The sequence below is a fragment of the Pavona decussata genome, unplaced genomic scaffold (genome assembly GCF_977016875.1).
Source record: "Pavona decussata unplaced genomic scaffold, jaPavDecu1.1 SCAFFOLD_21, whole genome shotgun sequence".
In the NCBI taxonomy this organism is placed as follows: Eukaryota; Metazoa; Cnidaria; class Anthozoa; order Scleractinia; family Agariciidae; genus Pavona; species Pavona decussata.
The window spans coordinates 722,270-746,165 of NW_028145444.1; the positions used below are offsets into that span (position 1 = coordinate 722,270).

Here is a 23,896-nt window from a genome sequence, read left to right on the forward strand (position 1 = left end):
GAAATCTCATCTCATCAGATAGCACTATTATTTTTCAATGTGCTGGCATTCAGGTAGTACTGACGATTTATAGTGACCTTGAAACATTGAAAACAAATTCTGCTGGCTTAAAGAAAAAGGAATTTACACGAATCCTTCCTCGTTGTTCTGTTCCGGGACTAACCGATTTAAAACAATCTTCACAAGTCCACGAAACCTATTGAATCAGTACATGCCAACATACGAGCCAAGAGATCATATTGTTGCGAATCACGCGAGTGGTGGTCGGATAAGTCTTCATGGTATCGTTATCTGAGACCTCCCTGAAATAATCCTCCCAGAAAATAATCGCTCCCTGTCAAGAACTTCAGATCACGCGCACGCGATAGGTGCTTTGTTTCAGTCAAAAACAGCTGCAAAAGTGATATCTCCAGTCAAAATGCCTCTCTCTAAGCTTGTTTTCTACTTGATAATTTAATTCCACTGACAAACGTGGCTCAGCGACAATGCCTTCAGCTGATTAGGTGCATGTCTTCTCACGTTGTAGCAAGCTTTAAAGCTCTCCCTTTGTTTGGCAGTTTCCAGGGATGAGCATGATCTTCTTAGGGGTGGAGGTGATGGGAGCGACCTGAGAAGCCTGAGGGAAAGTGCGTATGATGTCATGTTTTAATTCCTCCCCAACCCACCCACCTCTCAAAAAAGAGAGAGAAAAAAAAACTTTGAAACCGAGCAAAGAAAACAAGAGTGGCCCCCGGAAAAAGGGCTCGCACACAGATGGCTAGCTCCCCCTCCCTCAACCCTCCCCCCCCCCCCCCCTCACACCTGAACGAACAAACAAAGAAATATCAAACTGCCAAGACAAGCAAGTGACTGTGTTTGTAAGGACCATCGCGACAAAATGAAAGCACCGGATCCTGTAATAAAGGATTCGGTTTATTATTATTTTTTTCAGTTTCTAAAATACCCTGAAGAAGAAAGGTCGTGCCTTTCGATATATTGTAATAATATACTTCTCTAACCGTGAAATTAGCTTTGCTCTTTTTTAGCTTTGTTTTTTGGCTTGTTTGTTTGTTTTTTGCATTTTTTGTTCACGGACAGACAGAAAACCATTCGGTAGTCTACAACTAAGCCGGCCTCGTTTCCAGTGCTAGAAGATGCTATGGGGACGAGCTGGGCCTTTGCACCCAGTTCCTTCCCCCAACACGCCTCCATGCTTCACACTTGAACAATATCACTGATATCATCTTTGCATGCGCGGCTAATAGTGCGTGGAAACCTTTGATATTCTTTGTCTTTAAATTTTGCGCTCGTTTCATTTATTTTTCTCGTGCACACCGAAGTAGGATTTTTTGTGAGGGTTTTTATTTTTTTTGCGAATTTTTGTGAGAGTTTTTATTTTTTTTGCGAATTTCTTTATAACTGCGATCGAAACGAAGTGCGGTCAAAAGTTAAATAGAAACTGGAGTTCTTGCCCGCAGTAATGTTTTCCCTTTTTTTTTCGCTAGAGAAATGTCAGTCAATTCCAAACTTGGAGCTGAAACTAACAATTAAAAAAAAAAAAAACTTTAACAATGTGTCCGTTCTATGTGGCCTTAGATGTCCTCCAAAAATCATCCCTCTGCGTCGAAATAATGTTCTCTTACCATGAACATAACTGTTGCAAAGAGATTCATGCAATTTAATGAATCTACATTTTGCGAAATTTCTTTCCCAGCAAATCTAATCCTGGCAACGAACTCCATGCTCTCTGACGTCATCAACCCTAAACCTTTGATATCAGGATCTGATTGGTCGCTATCGAACTGCTCCTTACGTCACAACAGCAAACATGGCGCGCGGTTTACTGAGCTTACAAAATCAACACCATCGGTTGAGCGCATTGAGGATGTAGTTTACTTAGCTGTGAACAGACGTAATTTTTTTCCGATCGGATCCTTCGATTTGCTTCTGAAAGGATGCGACTGAGAGCTGTACGGTGTAGACATTTTAGGAGACTATAGTTTCGCTGCAGCCTACTTGTCGCGGCGTTTCCTGGCATACTCGAAATCGTCGCTGTCAAGATCTTGTCGATTTTGCTCTCATTCCCACATCAGGAACATTTAGAATATTGTTGGTGTCCAGCTGAACATAGACCATCAACACTTGTAGACGCGGTTTTCTTTTGTTAGTGCTTGGAGACGTGGAAAGGGAACAAGTTTATTTATACGTTTTGTTCAGTTGAAACCTTGTCTTCGACGTATTCGATTCTTTCGCGGAAAAATCTTCATTTACGGTTTCTTTTACCGCAAGGAAATAAGTACATTTGAGAGACTAACTGGAGGCGTCGAGAGTGTTTTAAGTCGTTGTGTGCCGCAGCGAGGAAAGAACTGACTATGGAAAAAATCCATCAAGTATTCATGAAGATTGCTTAAATATTACATATGGCAAACTGGTAGACTGTTTGTGAAAACTTTACGATACAAGGAAAGTGAACACTGGTGCCAAGAGTTTACAAAAACAACAAGTTGAAAGCTTCAATAGGAGCAGTTTACATTGTGTCATTGAAAAAATATTTTACAGACTTTCATTCCGTCTTTATTCAATTTTACAAATCAGTGTAAATTGACCAAGAGAAATTCAATTCGTTGACCGGTTTCTTCATTTGATCTCAGTCTTCGGACGTCGTTCGATAAACAATTAGGGCAATATCGTCGAATTGTATTGGATTCACACAGGGACCCTTTAAATCCCTGGTTATTCATATCTTATTTTATTACAATTCAACCAAGGCAAAGATGGATTTCGAGGCGAGCTCTCCCGTCTGGGCAAAAAACGCAATGTTGTGTCTGTCTTGTATGTGTAATCAACACGAGGGAAATCACTGACAAACGTCGGCAGAGTTTCATTAGAATACATACAAACAGCGACCAAAAAAATTCTTCACTTTACTGCCTTCTGCCTGGTTAGTATTGGAGAGATTTTGCTCGAAGCAGGAAATCGCGAAGCGTGTGGCATATGGAAAGCGGAGAAGACCACAAAAGTTATTTTCAAGGAAAGAATCTTGGCGAAAGTAACTTTGTCAATTTCGTTTATTTACATTGAATGGACCATGCAGGCGCATTTGATATTTTTTAATGGCTTCGTGGACAAAGACCTACCATAGAATCGAACAAAACCTTTTCTAATGTATATTGAGTACAGAATGGCTCAAGCAGAATTGATAACACATTCTTCAAGCGCGTTCACTTCCTTTCATAAACCAAATGGGACGATTTACTCTGCTAGCCTTTGTGCAAGCAAAATCCATATTGATGCGGGCACAAATGCCCTTCGAAATCTTACCCAGAACTTGGTGAACACGTACAAAAGATGTGGCTTGAAAATTCCCGAGACTAATGGAAAAAAATCCCGTCAGAATTCCAAAACTACGGGGAATAGCAACAGTGAAGGCGATTACAAAGTGGTACTTCATGAAGAGCTGTGTTCAGCAACTTCTCGCTACGAAGTGCTCGAATTTCTCGGCCGGGGAACATTTGGACAAGTGGTGAAATGCTGGAAAAAAGGAACGAATGAATTATGCGCCATAAAAATATTAAAGGACCATCCGTCGTATGCACGCCAAGGACAAATCGAGATTGGTATTTTGGCGAAGTTGAGCGCGGAAAATTCTGAAGCTTTTAACTTCGTTCGCGCTATAGAATGCTTTCAGCACAAGAATCACACTTGCCTGGTTTTCGAAATGTTACAGCAGAATTTATACGATTACCTCAAACAATTAAAGTTCAATCCTCTGCCTTTGAGGCACATTCGACCAATAGTTCAGCAAGTCCTAGTTGCGCTATCGAAGCTAAAATCTCTGGGCTTGATTCACGCTGATTTGAAACCCGAAAATATTATGCTGGTAGACCCAGAAAAGCAGCCATTCCGTGTAAAGGTGATAGACTTTGGATCAGCGACGCAGGTTTCTAAAGCAGTTTGTTCTTCATACCTGCAAAGTCGATATTACAGGTAAGTCTGCGTCGTTAAAATTTTTCCATAGATCTGCCCTATACTTCAGGTCGAATATTTATTATTATTATTTTTTACATTTAGATCTCTAAAGTATATTTTACCACAGAACATTAAGAAAAAACTAATATTATTGTGTTCGTGTTCATTTTTCCTGCGGTTGTCTTTGATGGTAGATTTCTTTTGTTGTAAACAAAGTTTTCTACGTGATGTCTTTCAAGGCAATTTGTCTTCGTCTTCCTTTAATGTGTCTGCTCAATAGTTTTTTCCATTGATTGAGAGACTAAAAAAACTGAACTTTTGAAAAAATGCATTTTGTCATTACATATATTTTATTTCATGATATTTTTAATTTTGTTGCTGTGTTTGTCTGTGGTGGGTGGCTTACGTTGAAATCCCATCTTTTGTCCAGATTGAAAGTTGCTAATTTTTCTTGAGACCAATTTTACTTTTTGTATTTGGAGACTTAATCAATCATTGAGCTAACACTTCATTCATTTGGGACAGGCAGCTGAAAGTCTGAATTTGCCACTCAAAGGATCTCCTTCACACTTAGCTGATAATATAGTTTGAGTACCAAAAATTTGCATCTCCTAAAAAAAGAAAATTAATAAGAGCAGCTTATAAACTACATTTGTTGATCAGAAAATGTTTAAAGTCATTAGATGGATTACAGTTTTTTTTGCCAACATTGATTTCATTTCTTAACAAAATATTATTGTTTTCACACATTTAAATGACAGAATAAATTTTCCCTGAGGATTTGAAATCTTGGGAGAGAATTTTAGGAATTTTTAAATAAAACATACACAGCCAGCTTAAAAAATATGTTTTATTTTAATATCTGTGCATTTCATTCAGACAATTTTGGGGTTCTTCAAGGCAGTGGACACTAGCTGATAAACTCCTAATTCTCATTACTACGTTGTCACTTTAATATTTGCACCGTAGGAAGAAATTGTATGTTGATTACTCGGTATATTATCATCTAGTTTGCTAGTTAACGTAACAAAAAAGAATCTTAACCTCTTGAAAACATGCAGACAAGTGTTCCAAAGCAGACACAAATTATCTAGAAATTATGAATGCATCTGGCACCATTATTTTTAGAATTTATTTATTTATTTTGGGCGGAACAGTGGTCAGGCTTTACCACAGTGTATTTCTTAGTTCTTGGTAGTGCATATGAGTCGAAAAGGAACATCTTTCTAGGAATTCGTCAGCTGTTCACGAACATTGCCAGCTCACGGGTCATTCAGTGGATTCCAGCAAAACAAAAGTTCTTGCCACAGAAAGTAACACATTCAAATGCCGCATAAGGGAAACCCTTTATATGACACCATCTTAGCTCGCTCTGGACCATTGTATAACCCTTCTTAACATTCAAATTTGAATTGTGGCTGACGAAGTTCGGTGGATCCGAACAAAATATCCCACTTTTAAGTTTTAATTGCGCTCTGAGTGCAGAATTTTTATATTTTAAAATCATGATTCCAGAGCAGGAAAACTATTTTTGATTCCAAAAAAAAAAAAAGAAAAATAGTTTAGCAACATTATACCTACATGTAGACATATCTTATGGGCTTCATTTAAGCCCTTATTTAAGCTATTGTTGTTCAAAGAGGGCATAACGCTGTCTAGTGGATAAATGGCTATCCAGAGGCCACTGGGATCTAGGAGACTTGTGGGACCTAGGCTATTAAACTTGGCTACATACTGCTAGGATTTGAATGGTGATGTGTGATGGTATTTTTTTTAAACCTGGTGAATAAGTAAGAATGATTTATTATTCAGTCCATTGCATTATAACTGGTATTTGATTGTGCATATACCATACGTTGACATTAAAATGCTAGCAGTATGCAGTGCAGGATGGCGCCCACGAGTCCCCTATAGCTCAGTGGTGGAACATTCAAACTGGTAATCAGAAGGTTGTAGAGTCAAGACCTTTAGTTCCTTGTTGCACTGTACCCATTTTTAACTCGTGAATGTGCGTATGCGCAGTGAATGAGTTATCGCAATGTGGGAAGAAATGTGTCTTGCTCATTCCATTTGTCACTTGATGGGCTTTCAGCTAATATGGCATACTCTCAAGGCTTGCGTAAGTTTCTCTCCTCATTTAATTAGAATAAACATTTTCTGGAGTTCCAAATTAACAGAAATAGCCTGAAGAACACTCCACTGGTGTGTATAGACTTCGTACCCTTTTATTTTGGCAAGAAACGCACCTTGTTGAAAAGCTCAAGTAGATGAGATGGCCGTCCAGGTCAACAGGGATTTTGCACAAAATGGAAGGAGAAAATACGATGGAGAAACATCTGAGGGTGTTACGTGCTCATTCACGTATTTTTCTTTGGTGGTCTGAAGTCATTTAGCTGTTAGAATCATTGTGCCATGGGTGCCAGATGGTCAGACACCAGAAATAATAATTATTTAATACAAAAATTAATCTCTGCCAAGGTAGAGGTGCATGTGTGGTATAGTGGCATGCTGCATGCCCTGCGAGTCAATAATACATCACTCTCATTTATCTACCAGGCTTAAAATATACCATCACATTCATTCCATTATGTATAATTCAAAATTCTTAAAAGGTGAAATACTAAGCTCATCATCTCTCCCCCACCCCTCTCTATTAAGCCACCCACCCCCCAAAATAAATTACCATTTCCCACCTCCAACCGCTGGGGCCTAATAGAGCTTTTACAATACAGGGTTCTTGTTAGGAGACGGTAACTGTCTATTTTTACCATCTATTCATGTAAATGTTACCAGCTATCATGGAATTAATGAAACTGCTTTCAAAATTTATCATTTTAAGGAGCCTGTCCTTGTTTTGGGAATTTCCTTTCCATAAACAATCTAAAAACATCCTGCAGATAATCTCACATTGAAAATCCATGGACTGTAAAGAAATCGCTCTTAGTTTGAGCATTTTCTTTTGTCAGAAACAATGCTGACTTCAAGCTCTGTCATCTTCCTACAGCCATCTTGCTCCCATAATTCCCTGGGAGACATAATCAAGATGGCATCCACCTGCTATTGCAAGTTTATTACCTCCTTTTAGAAATTTTAACAAAATTTTAACATTGGAGTAGAAAGGTTCACATGATGAAATTTTAAGATTTCATTTAAAGTATAGCTCACACAGCCAGAATCTGTTTTCTATATTGGTGAAAATGATGAATTGCCTTTTAATAATATGTGTTGTCAAAATCTGACAAATTCAAGCATAAATACATGGATTCAAAGTCTGACAAAAATGTATATCATTATATTTTTATATCAATGGCAATTTTTGCTGATGAACTGTGAAAAGGTCTATTTGGGAGAGATGGAGTGATACCATTATTGCAGTTGTAATTAACTTTATAGTGGTAGTATAAAAACGTTCAATATTTTGGAAGTAATGGAAGTCATTACTTCATGGCAAATTAATTGTAGGGAGTTGTACAAAACATGTGATGAATTCCCCATAAATCCTTCATAGTGCTTGCACAAAAATGAAAAAAAAAATTGTGGTTTGTATGCTTAAATAAAAAGAAACATGTTTGGTTTTGCTTTCTATTGATATGGTTCAAAATACCAAAACCTCTGCTTGTGTTTAAATGTCTGACAAGGTCTCTAATGTCAGTTGATAACTCCATTTCATTGGTAGATTGTGCAACAATTCTATCAATGATATTTTTTGCCCAGCTGGCTGTCATCTCATGAAAAATTTATAACTTTTGTAATTATTTATGTACCCTTTATATAAATACATTCATTTGAAAATGGGAACTACATTCTTTGAGTAGCGCTGAGTGGAAAACGTTTTGTGTGTTTCATTGTTCATGTTAGAAGGAGTTAGAATTCTCATGGATTTTGAGGTTGCCTAGCTTGGGGGAAGAACTAAAATCAAGTTAGGGGTGCAAAGATGTCTGCTAAAAACATTATCTCAACAATCTTATCCAGCGCTCTAGAAAATCTCAGCCTAATCTCAAGGCTCAACAGAAGGGCTTTCCTAATCTTTTGGAATTTTTAAAAAAGAAAAGAAATCAATCATGAGGAGATCTTACATTGTAGCTCATCTTGAAAATAGCATTTGAAGATGATTTTTGACATATTACTTTAATTTTAACTTTCTGCAATCCACCTTTCCTCCACTGAGGCAGCATTTTAGATTTGATTCATAAAGTGAAGTCTTTAATAATATTTTTAAACACAATTTTTTACCAGCCTTGTGTTACTGGTGATTCCATTGCACTCCATACTCAAATAACTTGATGTCTACTTATCTATGGAATGTTAAATAACTAGTTTTCAGGGTGATATGTGAATGCCAGTGCATCCTTGTAAAGAGGATTTTGTTTACATAAAGGCCCCTTGAGAGATAAAGATACATGTTAGAGCTTATACATTCTCCGCAAATCTAAAGACTTCCTGTCTATCAAAAACATGAAATTTATACCTGTATTGGCCAGGATGCAATCAATGGCCAAATCTGTTTACTCTTTTTTTTTTTTTTTTTTTAACTAACACATTTGGGAAGCAGTTGTAGTCAAACTTTAAAGGAATTAATCTTTTGATCCCTGTGAGATATTTTTTTGTTTGGTCTAGTGTTCTGTTGTGCCAAGTTGATAGAAATTTCTGGAATGTACATTTAACCTTAAGGCATCCATAACATGCATGGTTCAAGATAGATTTTTTTAAAATTAAATTTATCCAACACCCTGGGAACATGCTTACTGTGTGATAGCCTCTAGCCAAACTCAAATTTAGCCATTGTAAGATTTCTGTGCTTAATTTTGTCAGAAAAAGATTCATTTCTATAAGTCAGACTCTTTTAAAGCTTATGACAATTTCCATGTATAGTCTACGCACAATTGCTTAGCTTGAGTGTACACACATGAAAAAAAAAAAAAAAAAAAACCGATGGTTGGCACCCTCTTTAAATCCTGACTTAAATTCTTTCCTTAGTTATGTAGTAGGAGGAGAATTTTGGGTTAAAGAAACTATCTTTGGTGCGGGTGGATACTATATAAACAGTCAACAAAATCCACTTGGATTTTGTATGTATGTGGCTTTAAGGAAAAAAAGAGAAAATTACGTCTGTGAATGAAAAGAGTAAATTTCAAGCAGATTGTTTCTTTTTTTTTTTTTTGAAAAAAGTCTCTTTTTGCTAGTTTGAGAAGAAATAATACATAATAGTATACCCTCCTTACCTCTGAATCACAAAGATTATTTCAGTGTCTGTGTGATACAAAAGAGGAGGAACATAAATCGGACCTGTATCAGTATATGCAAGAACTTGAGTCTTAAAATAGCAAGTATTGTACTGATGTAGGAACATTACAATTTCTTATTTTAGCATCATTCCAATGTAGCAAAAATAGTCATTGGGGATACCCAGCAGAGCAGTTAGTTGGGTGGGAAGGAGACCTTAGCTACCTCAGAAATTCAACAAAAACTGGAGTTTGCTCTTGCAAAATTTTAACCACAAACTTTTGTAACATGGGATCAAAGTCCTTTTGTTTTTGTTTTTTTGCCTTATGCAATGCTGTGATAATGGTGATAACTGTATCTAATGCACTGTAAAGTCATTGTGATGAACAGCGATGTGGGGTTGATTGTTATAAGATTCGGAGGCTAATGGGATTTCCTTTCGGGTGTCCGCTTACAGGAGCTTAAAAACAAAGGAAAAGTCTAACTTGTAACTCCTGAAAGTACAGTGTCTGTGGCCGCTTATGGGAATGTGTACATACAGAGTTTTTTTTATGGGGGTTCAAACAGGGTTTTGTGAAGATGGTCGTAAGTAGAACTGTCCGATTCCAAGAATGTCCGTTAAGAGAGCTTCCACTGTTTCTGGAATATCTTGTATTGGGAAAGAGAACCAATCATATACAAGATGAGTAAAACACAAATTGTCTAGTTTATGGTAATTATTTTTGTGGTTTGTGGTTTCTTCTTGCAGTTTGATCTAGTGTCTGATTGGTTGATAACATTAAATATTCCAGAAATATTCATGGTTTCTATAGTTGCACTGTTAAGTGTTTTTATTCTTTTACTCTATTAATGTTCTGAATTTGACAACATATTCTATTCAACAGAGCCCCAGAAGTGATCCTTGGCTTGCCGTTTAATGAAGCAATTGATACATGGTCTCTTGGATGTGTAATTGCAGAGTTATTTTTAGGTTGGCCACTGTATCCAGGCTCTTCAGAGTATGATCAGGTAATGCTTACTGTTTTCTTTCATTAACCCTCAGCCACAATACCAAGTCATGATATTCTCCATTATGGTTCTCCAGACATTTTTATGGTACTAGTTTGAGGAATAGACATATCATCATCAGCAGCAGCAGCAGCAGCAGCAGCAGCATCATCATCATCATCATCATCATCATCATCATCATCATCATCATGATCATCATCATCATCATCATCATCATCATCATCATCATCATCATCAACATCATCATCATCATCATCAACATCATCATCATCATCCTCATTATTTATTTATTTGCCTTACTAAAAAAAGGAAGAAATGATAGAACTTACAATAATGGCAAGGAGACCTCAAGAAATCACCAGGCTTATAAGAGAGGCCACCTTGGCTGTCATTAATAAATAGAAAATATGGTTCTGCGTAAGTGCGGCTTGGTCAATCCGTGATTTTATAGATAAAAACTGCAACATTTTTTGCTTAAAGGTGAGAAAACTAGATGAAGAAGTAATTGATATTGGGAGAGGGTTCCAGATTTTGGGACAAATATTTTGGTGACAGTGAAATTTCCTTCTAGTTTATTCTTATGGCCTGCAAGTTTGATCAAGTAGTTATATTGTAAGGGGAAATCTGATGTTGATCATCATCAGGAATGTACACGACATCATTACTGCGCCTTTCAATAACATATGGACTCTGAACTACAACCCCAGCTAACGATTTGTGTATTTTACTGCCATCAATCATAATTACGGAGACAACCAACTGACCACAAAAAATACAGAAACCGACAAAGTGGATTGAAATCCGCCAATCACAGCCTACGAACATGACAGTTTGATCCCGTTGAGCCAAACGTCATTGTTTTCTAAGATGTCTGCTCTAGTGATTGATGGCAGTGAAAAGCAAAACGGTTGGTTGAATTTTGACTTTCAGAGTCCGCATGTTATTGAAAGCCGCAGTAACCTTATACATGTATGGTGTGCAAACATGCAAATTTAAAACTATACAAATGTCAAGTTTCATTTACAACATTATTTTGTCATTGAGCTTTCATATCTTTTATAGCATGATAACCTTAGAATTTCATCCACAAACTGATGAGTTAGAATAAATTTGTACCCCATTTACATTGCAATTATACATACAGTATAAGTGTTTAAGATTTAATTCCAAGGGATGTTAACAAAAATTAAATCTAAATCTGTAGCACTTACACTGTAAATTAACTAAACTTCTGGGGAAAAGCTGTCATCCAAATTTTTTCTGTTCTGTTCTCTAATAAAATGTTTTTTCCTAAAGCTGTTGTAGGTAGCTTTCATTTAAGGGGGAGGGGGGGGGGGTCACGGTTCTGCACATGTCCATGGTGAATCAAAATACTTTTTCACCTTTGCTCGCTATGACCCAAGCCTGTTTAATTTAATTTGTTGTTTATGAATCATTTGGAAGGGAATAGGTAACTTGGGTGGTAATTTTTTCATATGATTGCATTATTTTGCATGCAAATAACTGTAAACACATCAACCGTGGAATAAACCCTACTAGTCAACACTAAATTCAATATCGACAATATGAGTGCAATCCACTAACATTTTTGTGAATTTTGGTCATAAGTCATTTTGCTTGGATTAATTATAGAATGTGATTACTGAAGTACATGTGAGTGGGATTTTTGAGGCCACAAAATTGACATGAAAGAGAAAAAAGCATTTAGATTCATGCACATGCGCTGAAATGTGAACCCCTCCCTTTAAACTGTTTTCCATCCACAAACATAAAAGTTCATTGCCAAGTGCTCAAACACAAACTAATGCTTGTTGTGGTTGACTTGCTGAGATGGTTACTGAACTGTGTTAAATTAATGCTCTGATATTTGTCTTTCAGATCCGTTACATTTCACAGACACAAGGTTTGCCCAGTGACCATTTGCTAACAAATGGATCCAAAAGTTTGAAATTTTTCAAAAAATGTGTAAGCACAACAACAGGATTATTGGAATGGAAATTGAAGGTGAGACATTCAGGTGTCAAGATTCAAATTCTTGTAAGTGGTTGCCATTAACGCTTCTAATTTTAAGAAATTGTTATGTTGATAAATGCAAAATAAAGCTTATTAAGAGGCCTCATTTATGCCCACACTATGCCACTTTGTTTTTTACTCTCCCCCACTCCCCCCTCCCCCTCCACCCCCCTCCACCCCCCTCCACCATGAGAGCGAGTTAATTGAATAGTTTGGGGTCATGGTCCCAACCTTGGATCAGATTCCCCCGCTCCTGTTCCCCTTCCTCCTTTCCCTCGCCAGAAAAGGCTGGGGGTTTTTTTACAGGAATGTAAGTGCCTGATCAAGCTCAGTATCCTATAACATGCTAGGAACAATTTTTTCTTAATTTTGGTAGAAATTAAACCATTTAAGATGAACTTAGTGGGGTGTGATGCTGCACGTCTCCTTTCATATCAAAGAATAAAGCTGAAAATGTGTCAAAAATCAGGTCTTCCTCTTATGCGTTGTTGCTATGGCAACATTGAGGACACAAACACCTGACAGTTATTAATTGGAAATTATTAGTATCCTAACTGCAAAAAACTGTGAGAGAAAAGAATCAGGTTTTTCTTTGTACCTCATATAAGTTACGTGGCAGTGCTTTTGTCCAGCCACCTTAAATGTGATTTCTTTTTTCCTGACAGACGGGTAGTGAGCATGAACGAGAAACCAAAATCAAGTCCCAGGAGGCAAGGAAGTACATTTTTAACTGTTTGGACGAGATGGCGCAGGTTAACCTGCCCAGCAACCTTGTTGGAAATGAACGTGTGGCAGAGAAGATAGACAGGTAATTAATTTAGACTGTGTCAACCATGTCTAAATGTTCACATTTCTAATGGTGCATCCCTAACGTCCTGCTAATTACAGTGTGTCACTCCCACACTCTGTGGGGATGACGTCGCACAGAGTGGGTGTGATCACACAACTTGCACAAGGGTGGGGCTATTCAAAGGGCACACTATCCTCTCAATCACTATCATAAAGAGCGAGACAATTCAGACTTTCTAGCTGCCTTAGCAGATTCCTTCACTTTAAATCAACTGTCCACCCAGCCCTAGCCTCACAAGGTTTTGCGAGTCACGTATTTCTAGTAGCTAAATTTACTAATGGTTAATCACACTGACCTCATGTACCTGGCACTATTCTAAAAATCAGTGACTCCAAGTATTGTTGTTTAAGTGCTATATTGTCCATATTGTGTAAACCTGAGGCTCGTGGTTTTGCAGACATCTTGCATAAATTTCAGCTTTGCACTTGTAGTTTGTTTGCCATTGAAAGCTTACATGTACCTTGTTGTAAAAAATGTAAAAATAAAATCTGATAAACTTTATTTGTGTTCTTTGGAAGGTATGAGTTCACAGATTTGTTGAAGCGCACTCTTGTCATTGATCCAGACAAGAGAATAACGCCGGATGAAGCCCTCAGACATCCTTTCATCACGCTCGCTCGTTTAGTTGATTTTGCTCACTGTAACACGTAAGTATGTTAACTTTTAAATGATGTTTTCTTAACACGAGAAAGTGTATAAAATGAGAAACAAAGATTTATTTAGGCTGGAACGGAATTTAAATGCATGACCTCTGCGATACTGGCATCCAGAGGTCATGGGTTCGAATCCCGTTCAAGCCTGCATTTTCGTCAGGCTTTCTTTTCGCAACTGCTTGACTTGCGTACTTACTGCAAGAATCTTTCTTCCATTTTATCCTTCATCCGCAGTTCAAATATATGTTTCATATATTGATATTCAAATGTACAATGATGCAACTATGTTAAATTGCAACTGCTCTAAAAGGACAAGGATGTAAAAATAAAAATTACTGCAATCAACACAAAAAAATTATTTTACAGTGAGAAAAAATCATGCACATGCAACTGTGGTTGTTATAGAGCATGGTGCCTTTAAAAGTTGAAACCAATCGGTTGAGAAAATTTTATCTTCACAGTTCAGTTTTCAGCCTTTATACTGGAATAGCTGTCTGCAGTAACTGCCGTGACTGTTACAGAAACATTTTCTGCTTTTCTTTTGTTGTTCAGGTTTAACTTAGCTGTAAAAAGCATGCAAGTTTGCCGTTATAACAGAGGAGCCGCAGAGCAAGTATCCTCACTTCCTGCCAGTTCACTGTATGGTCTTCCGCGGCCCTCCACAAGTTCGTATGTTCATGTGCCGATGGTACGAAGTGAAGCCATGACAAGCCAAGATCTTGTGGGTGGCTTGCCCCAACCCTCAGTGGAGCAGTTTGCCCCACATGCTGGTCTGCCTGTGGCACCCCTTCAAGCTGTGGTTAGTTTAAGATTAATAATAATTTAATTTTGCCAAGCCTATTTCTAATTTGCATTGTTGTTGTTGTTGCAACAGTTGGTGACCCTAGACCCCTGGGTGGGGTCAGCTCCCAGCCAAGTACCCCAACTGGCAATAGAGTTGTGGTTTGCCATAATAATAATAATAATAATAATAATAATAATAATAATAATAATAATAATAATAATAATAATAATAATAATAATAATAATAATAAAAAATATATGTATAAAAATAAAAAATTCTTTATTAAAATATTCCACACAAATTGCTATTTACAAGTTAAAAGTATATAAAAAAGAGCTATTAAAAACCTATTCACATTTCATTTTGATTAAAAAAAAGATAATATTTTCAAGCAATAATGTTTTTGTAGAGAAAAAGAAAAAAAAAATGTCATGAAGTTTTAAAAAAATGAAATTCGGCATTTCAAAATCAGTTCCACTTGAAAAAAAAAATAAAAAAAATAAACAAAATACACATCTCTCAAATGGCCCCTTCTGCAGTTTCAATGTCAATGTTCGCGTTCTTGATGTCACGTTGAATTCTTCGTAATGTCCAAGAACCTCTAGGACAGACGAGTGCAGATCTTAACAGTGCGAATGAAATTTGGCTTCTGATCCATGACATGGTTTTGGCATATTGCTCCCCTTTCTTGATAGCAATCAGCTCCGCTAATCGACTATGGTATCTCAAGCATTCATTTCCCATTCCGCCGGTTGTAGTGAAGACCAAAGGTGTAAATGTTCCATGCTCAATGTCGAGAACTCTCCTTGAGCACAGGCGCTTTTTCTCATTGTCATGCGTACGATAGATCTGTTGCGGCTCCAGGTCCTTATACGATTCAGCATTGGGGTGGCAAACCCTTACATCAAAGAATGCCGATTGTCGTTGCTCCCAGAACCCACGTGCATGGATATCCAATCTTGCATCTTGTGCTTTGTTGGATCCTCTTCTTAATAATAATAATAATAATAATAATAATAATAATAATAATAATAATAATAATAATAATAATAATTCAACAAACAGACTAATAATTGGACAGTACTTGAAGGCACTGCCTGCCAAGTTGGCACAATTGCAGACAAAACAGCTAAAAAACAGGAAAAATATACAGAACTATGTGCAGACATCAAACAACTTTATAAAAACACAAGCATTAAACAAATCAGTATTGTTTTCGACTGTCTCGGAGGCTACCATGAGGAGTTAAGGAAGGGACTAAGCTCAATAACAAACACTGACAAAAAGCTGTCCTTCCTTATTGAACGCTGTCAGAAATGGATTATCTCCATGAATACGTATAAACTGTTTGAATGCAATGAAAATGATTGAGTGTAACATAACTAGCCCAGACCCGTGTCCGCAAGTTATGTAAATAATTCATGAAAACAAAGATGAAATCTTCAATAATAATAAAAAAATAATAATAACAATAACGCACATCTTTAATTAAAAATTCAAAACTGATTTTCAAGCACCAAAATACAATCAATTTAAAGCGAAACTCTATACAAAATTTTCACAAAAAGCTATCACCTACATCAAAAGGGGCGAAATTATACATTGTCATCTTAGAGCTATCGAATTAATATGGCTCATGGCTAACTTTGGCATCTATTATAATTTCAAGGCTATTTTTGGTCACTATTTAACTCCTTCTGCATTTTCTAACATCAGCAGCCCACTTTGCAGCCATCTACGTCAGATTTCCTTGGAGCTCATTTCATTCCTCAGCATCCAGTGCTCTGTCAGCGCGAGAACTCTTCACCACAGAAACATCTGTTTGCTCCTCAGGCCGTCCCTCAGCAGGTAGGACAGGTTATCTAAAGCTTGTTATAAATAGTTATTTCTGATGACTGGAGTCAAATACAAGTGAATGTAATAACAATAATAATAATAATAATAATAATAATAATAATAATAATAATAATAATAATAATAATAATAATGTCTTTATTTCATAAGATAAACACACATAACCTATGTTGCAAGAATTATGAGAGTAAAAAGCAAGCTACAATACATGAAATAACAATAATTCTAATGAATTTAAGGAGCAAATTCGTATTTAAAAATTAAGTGGTTTACAAAAGAACTCATGAAACGCTTTGTGTTTACTTTATGTGTAGTGTGTTCTTTACTTAACAAGGGTCCATCCCCACTATATAAACAAATGGTTGGTTTATCAACAGAGTTGATAACTAAAAGTAAATTGGCCACCGTAAATAGATTCAAGCGCTGATGTTTTAAGTGTTAGCTCTTCGTCTGAGTGAATTTTCTTTGACAAAGGGCTAATGCTCTAAACGTCAGCACTCAAATCTCTCTACAGTGACCAATTTCCCTTTAGTTATCAACTCTGTTGATAAACCAACATTTGTTTCTGCTGCCCACCAATGCAGTGCCAGGGTGTCTTTAGAAACTAATCCCCTGATTCATGTATTAATAATGTAATTGACTTGGTACAAGGTAGTTTTCTAAGTGGCAAAGAGTTTCCCCCTTTTAGTCCCAAAGTACCCTTACTCAAAATTGCTCAAAGCTACAGCCTTGCAAAATACACATCTATAAGTTTCTGCCGTCAGAGAATGGTGTATGGTTACAGGTTAGTATGTTAAGGAGTAGGACATGACACTCATGCCTTCTAAGTATTTTTTTTTTAATTTTCAAGACACTATATTTGTTATAAAGATTTAAACGACTGTAAATTGCTTTAATGTTGTACATATAAAATCAGAATAAATAAGTTGCATGGAAAAGAAACAATTTGTTTTAAAAACAGTCTGGTGAAGCTGTTCAGGACTAAGAAAGTTTGAAGAGGTGTCATAGCAGTGTAAAATAATGCTTTTACTGAAAGATTACTTCCTCAATCCTTTTTTTTTTTTTTTTTTTTTACTCTGTCACTCTTAAGTTTTCTTGTGCTGATGGTGTGGAATTTTTGTATTTTGTTTTTCTAGCCCAGACCTGTTGTGGTATCAATGGCCATTCCTCAGGCAACTCTTACCCTGCCAGCCTCATCTGGGCTTTATGCTAAAGTGAGTCTTGCTTTTTGCTTTACTCTGTGTTAATGTGCCTCACTGTAGCCACCCAACAAACTTTTTTTTAAACAAGTTAGCCATAAAATACAAAACAACATGTTTCCAATAATTCGTTGTTTCGTCACTTGCCTGTTGGACTTTGCAAGGAGGCATGACCGTTGATCAAATTCGTGTTTCCTGATTGGCTAACGTGAAAAAAAAGTTTGTTGGGTGACCACAGTAAGGCGCGTCGCACTGTAATTCTTTTTAGTTTAGCCTCAATGCGAGGGTTCCTGTATCTGCCACTGCAGGTTTTTAGATTCGGTATTGTTTCTGTAGCTGTGACAACGGAATTCAATCTCTGATATTAATTTGAAAAACAAAGTTGATGTAAAAGGTCACTCGAGTTCTTATGCATTGTTTTCAGAGTGTTCCACTTCAATCATGGACCCCAAAGCGGTTTGGATCAGATCCTGCCTTACAGGTAGGGTAAAGTTTGCTTTAAATTCCGTACAAGGTGGTTCTAAATTTTCATTCCATCTATGAAATCCTAAAGTGTAGCCATTGAAGTGAAATCGTTTGCGCAGTACTTTCCTGTGGTGCTGTTTATTATTCGACACAATTTTTAGTATTAGTTTTTGAGTCTGTGAGTGAAATACCTAGTGAGCATTACATTCCTGTGGTGCTGTTTATTATGCTGTACAAGGTGGTTCTAACTTTTGAGACTGGATGAAATCCTTAAGTGTGACCATTCAAATGAACGCTAGTGAGCAGTACTTTCCTGTGGTGCTGTTTATTTTGTTCCCGATTCAAGGTTTTCGAACAAACTCGCCACTTAACGGATCTTGACTGTTAGCCATATACTGACTTTTTATCCCCGTTTATTTTAGCTGTTACCTCACTGGACAAGCGCTGTTGGCTTGCAGACAGTCCAACCTATTATCCCAGAGAGCTTACAAGGAATGGATAACCCCAGGTAAATTCTGACGCGTAGTTGAGTCTCGGTTGTTCATTCTTTCATTAACTGTTACATGGTGATGAAGGCATTTATTTTTCACTTTTTTTAATATTAACGAATGTTAAAATGTTAAGAAACTGTGTGATTTTTGCCAAATTCATTACCGTTAACAAAAGATCAGAAGAAGGCCAGTTAAATTGTCACTTTTTGTATTATTCTAACCTTGGAGAATACCTGAAACAGAGAATTTTAACTGAGAATTTTAGTGGAATTGTAGGTGAATTTGAATTCGAATGCTTCAAGTCAAGTCAAGTTTATTTCACACTATTAAGAATCATATTTACAAAGGAAGCAAGGAAGTATTATAAGTATTAAAGCCAGGATATAAATAAACGAAATATTTGTTAATTTGTGGACAGTGGCGAAAGTGGCACAAGCTTTCCAATTTGCCATTGTCATACGTTGAAATAGATAGAGGATCCAGGACTGTCTTAGTATAGCCTCCCTGGCAGAAGTTCTTTTGGTTCGTCACGCAATCTTTCCAAAAGGGCGTCTGCGAGGAAGGCTTCTCTCAATACTACAAGATAAAAAAGGGTAAGTAAGCGCACGAAAAATAAATTTAACAAAAGCTTATGTCTTGTTTTCAGTCGGCCGATGAATCCACCCCCTGTTGGTGCATGGAGGGGCTCTGATGACAATGGTTATATCTCAGGAGAACCTAGCCCTGGAGTTTATCACATGGTAAGACAAATACCATTCATAGCACCTTGTTTTTATAAAGTGAACCATATTCTATCGTTTGAGGTATGAATGGGGGAATTTCTTAATTTTTCACTGTTATTTATTTTATTAGGAAAGTGACGGTTTTGAACGGGCGCGTGAGGTAAGTCCTCCAAACTTTTTTATAAATATACTTATAAATATTTTGACTGTAAAACAGTATATGATTGAGTGGAAACCATCACAATGATGTTAGCAACTTATGCGGTTGCAAGGAAAGTAGCAAGAAAAAAATAAATTCCAGGCCTGAAGTTGCTATCATGTAAACTTGATAATTACATCACTCCAAGAATGTTTTACTCATAATGTGTTGGCCTCATCCGCACTTCACAGTTAGCTTATCAGAACATTTCATATATTCAGTTCAAAAACAAGGTTTAAAAATGACATGAAATGTTGTTTCCTTGCCAAGACTTCGCGTGAACCTTTATGATCTTGAAAAGGGATTAAGTTATTAATTATTATTTTTGTTGTGATTTCCAAATGTCCGGCCAGTCGTAGTAAACAGCAAGAAGAACTCGGGGCAAAATCATCACCCGTAAGAGCCATGCTAAGTCATTCTCATTCTCATTCCAACAGCCACGTCATTTGATCAGCCACGAGTGGTCCCGTCCCGCGGGTTCAGTACTGTTCTCAGTCATGCCCGTCATGCAACAGCCCGTGGCACCGCCGCCAGTCTGGAGCGGGCCTCACATTCCCGCCGGCTTGTTACCATGGCAGCTTTCAAGTGGTTCATTTCAAAACGCCCCCAGTGCGCATGTGCCCATTGGAGTGTCGACTGGCCATAGGCCTCTGCGGCGAACTGTGTCTTCTCCGGCCCCGGGGAGACGGAGATACAGCGACAGGACGATGTTATTCGGGGAAGTAAACCAGGTCTCGAGCCCCCTGGGATTTATTCGCGCGGGCCGCGATTCGTCAAATGTTCCAGCGAAGCAGACCTCGTCTCCGATCGAAATACCCGACTCACCCTCCTCCCCCAGCGTCATTACAGTGTCCAGCTCAAGCGATGAAATGGAGCCCAGTTCGCTGGATACGAACAAAACCGATCGCAACTCCGACGGCTTGGACGATGATGTTGAAGAGGATGACGAACCCGAGCACTGTGACGTCACCGAACATGATGAGCACTGTGATGCCTTCGGTGATGACGAAGACGAAGATGACGAAGATGATTGCATTGTTACGTCATCGTTCTCCATCGGAAGCGCAAGTCCCGGATTAAACGAATCTATGGAGCACGCCCACTGTGATACTGGCTTCGCCAGCGGTATTTCCACCGAGGAAATGGTGACGTCAACTACATACGGAAATCCCGGAGATGTCGTAAATACGAATGAGCGTGCGGGGAATTTTAATGGAGCTGGAAAAGACAATGCAATGGTTTATTGTTCGGATACTGAGAGCGCTGATGAGAAGGGAGAAATCACGGACACTACAGACAGTTATGGCCAGACTATAGCACAGCAAAATCCAAGTGCACTGGTCGCCACCCATCCTCTTAATCAATACAATGTCGAACAATTGCAAAGCGTTCCCTTTGCAGCGCATCCTTTTGAGCCCGCAGGATCGCACCGCAGTCCTAACAAAGTGTCTCGGCCCAGCTCCCTGGGCGTCATTCCTCAGTACGGTCAACCTGTGGGGCCAACATTCATCTCGCCGACTCTTCCCTACCCCCCGTCACAAACACTTCTCGTCTCTGGCAACGAGCCTCACTGTTGCGCCGGAAACGAGACTTTTGCAGACGGCAACCCTGTAGTCATCCTCCCGCCAGCGCATGCGCAGTTTGTATCACAACCGCTGTACACTGGCGTGGCGAGAATTTCCACTGCGGCTCCAGTGTCTGGTCATGTGCCGTACTCGTATGTGACGTCAGCAGCTGGTGCGGGCCCTTCGTACATGAACCCTGGCCTCCCGCAAAGGCAGGTTCTTTCTCGTGGAAGCTGTCCCGCACCTGTGCAACCTGGCCTCGCCATAGCAGGCGTTGGTTACCAAGCCCCTCCGTCATTTGTAAACCAACGATATCAAAATCCTGTGGTGGGTGCCGTAAAGACTTTCAATGTTGTTCCGAGTGGTTCGTATAATGGGTACGGCAGGTTCATTTTAAACTCAAGCCCGACAAAACAACGGGTGTTTTATCCATAATCTTAATGTAGGGAATCCTGATGTGTATCGCGCGCATGACAGATCACAGAAAACGAAACGAGTTTGAATATGGAGTGAGTTTGCGATTTTTTTACGAGTGACATTTCAGACATGAGTGTTCCCGATTCTAGAAAACGAATGATTTTATTGTAGGGGATATTTCCGTTTGAGTTTTTTCAGCAGTTTAGAAAGAGTTTCATCGAATTGGATTGTTAATTTAAGGAGTGCAAAAATAACAAGTCGTAGGTTGCCGGTAATTCACATACTGCACGCGAATGAATATAACCTATAACCTATCGGTTTCGGTTTGCAAGCTTTCTGCCTGCTGCCATTAAATTATAATATATAAACAAAGGGTGAGATGTTGTCTTTAAAAAAAAAAAAGAAATGGTTGTTAGATGCTGGACTTCAAATTGTATATTAGTATTTTAAATAACGGACTATTTAGCTTTTGACATATTTATAATATGCACAAGAGGACTCGTCTCCGGGTACACTTCAAAAGTGTGTGAATCACGCATAATTTTTAAGATAGAAATATTAATTCCCTTTACTGCCTGCTTTATGTTCCCTTTGATGTTACTTTTGAGAATTTTGCCGCTCTTTGTTCTCCTCACTTGATTGCTTATTGTATTGATATTGTAAGGAAAAATATATTAGGATAGCTCGTGAAAATCTTTTAAAGCTGTAATCAGTAATCATTGTAGTTTTTAGAGCAATAGCTGTGAGTGGGGGTCATTGAATCCGTAAATTACATTGAATTCTCGAGTGGTATCGTTTGAATGTAGGGTATCTCATCGCCTTCTAAGCCTTTATCCATTCTTCGACTGGGAAAATCTTAAACAATAAGAAAAATAATTATAACCGTTTGCTTTTAACTAAGTACGATTTAAATTTTCCTTGAACAAAGAAAAAAATGTAAAAGTTTTACGAGTTGGACACAGGTTGCTTTTGATTTCTTTTCTTAGGTGTTAACAATCGCGAAATCGATGGTGAATGGTATATTTTGTTCTTCGTAAGAACTTAAGGTAATTTAGACAACCTATTGAGTCTCGGCGTTTATCAGTTGTGGTGGCGGTTTCGAATACTTGTGGTGCAATCAGTTTCAATTGATGTGTTCTTTTAGGGCGGTTTGCGAGTGAACATTGTAGATGGTTCAAAAAAAAAAACCTCGTGTAATGTGCGTGAACCAATGAGAGCAAACATACTAGAAACAGTCTAATTGATTAATGCGTTTGGCCCGCTCTTTGTGCCATTTGAGTATTTTTCTGCCCATTACACCAGGCGAGTTTTTACAGCATTTGCACGCTTTGCAGCGCTTTGTGGTATGTATTTTACTTTCTGTTTTGATTGGTTCATTGTGATAGCTCCGTTTGTTTCGATTGGTTAGATTTAGCTTTGCAACAGTTAAGGAAAAACGGTCCAGTATCAAATGACTAACATTTGACAACAAAAAATGTTTCCGTTTTTTCAAACGAGGTGCTTTTATTTTCAACGAACCAAAACTAGAGATTTTAAACAATCATAACATTGTACCTTTTCTAGGTTTCGTAGAAAGAAAGTAAGCCTGTGCCCAGTTTTATCAAAATTTGTTTGACCGAGTGATAATATTAATAATAGGGAGTGTAAAATGTGGTTTGATCGACTGTGGGTATTAATAGGAAAGGCTTATCTAAATATATTATTTATAGCTCAGTGATAACTTAATTCTTCTCAACACAATTGTAAACTTGAAGACTCTGTCTTAAGGGGCGATTCCGTGGAGTTGATCACTGTCGTTAACGCTTCGGGCGTTTTCGCTTTCATTCGGATATCTTCGCCCCTGTGATAGAGTCGTTGAAGTTACGAATTGTGTACAGCAAGTCGGAGTGTACAAAGTCTATTTTATTCTGTAATATGAAGCGTTAAGTCACTCGGAGTTTTAGACCAGCCGTTTTATGAATGGTATTCAATGTATATAGAGAACATTGATTGATTTTAAAGCCCGGTAATGGCTTGGAATACACAATAAACTTATTTTTATTGGTGGGAGTCAATTTTGTCGTCCGCTTGCTTTTTCTGCCGGTGTAGTGAGTATTCAGGACCCAAGGTTTTCCAATCGGTTCGATTCAAAATGGTGTTCAGAAAACGGGTCACGTGGCTCCAAGTATATAATAACCCGGGAGGAAGGCTTGCTATTGGTTGATTTTAAAAGCACGTGATCCGCCTTCCGTAAGGTACTTTCGCTGCCATTTTAAGGACCGAGAAGAAGTCCTCCAGTACTTTTAACTGTACTCACTTATGAGCCATTTTTCTCACTGCCCCCGCTGTACGATCACTATCACTGATCGTTTAACTTCCCTTCTCAAACTCATTAATAATTCATCTAGAGAAAACAAAGAAAATCACTACTGTGACCGTGGTTTGGATATGTGTTCCTAATTAAGATAAAATTTTGCCAACTTTAGCCTTGAATTTCTCTAAGAATTATTGATCATTTGAGAAGTC

At 37.9% G+C, this 23,896-nt stretch overlaps 1 protein-coding gene across 2 annotated transcripts; it reads left to right on the forward strand.

The window, feature by feature from the left end:
* The first annotated feature begins 1,800 nt into the window (after positions 1-1,800).
* LOC146486078 (uncharacterized) lies at positions 1,801-23,445 on the forward strand. 2 transcript variants are annotated; one of them, XM_085097994.1, is made up of 13 exons: positions 1,801-3,966; positions 10,056-10,179; positions 12,058-12,183; positions 12,858-13,000; positions 13,561-13,689; positions 14,248-14,494; positions 16,199-16,327; positions 17,470-17,547; positions 17,957-18,013; positions 18,420-18,505; positions 19,135-19,228; positions 19,341-19,370; positions 19,847-23,445. In XM_085097994.1, exons 1-13 carry the CDS (start codon positions 3,143-3,145, stop codon positions 21,407-21,409), a joined length of 3,630 nt encoding a protein of 1,209 aa, XP_084954120.1. In that variant the 5' UTR covers positions 1,801-3,142; the 3' UTR covers positions 21,410-23,445. The 2 variants fall into 2 exon arrangements, with proteins under 2 accessions (XP_084954120.1, XP_084954113.1); XM_085097987.1 differs by having other exon boundaries at positions 1,802-3,966; positions 16,196-16,327.
* Positions 23,446-23,896: the final 451 nt, after the last annotated feature.

Coding starts and splice junctions, on each gene's coding strand:
- LOC146486078 (XM_085097987.1), top strand. CDS start 3,143: ATGTATATTGAGTACAGAATGGCTCAAGCAGAATTGATAACACATTCT. Junction 16,328..17,469: donor CTCAGGCCGTCCCTCAGCAG/GTAGGACAGGTT, acceptor TTGTTTTTCTAG/CCCAGACCTGTTGTGGTATC. Junction 19,371..19,846: donor GTTTTGAACGGGCGCGTGAG/GTAAGTCCTCCA, acceptor TCATTCCAACAG/CCACGTCATTTGATCAGCCA.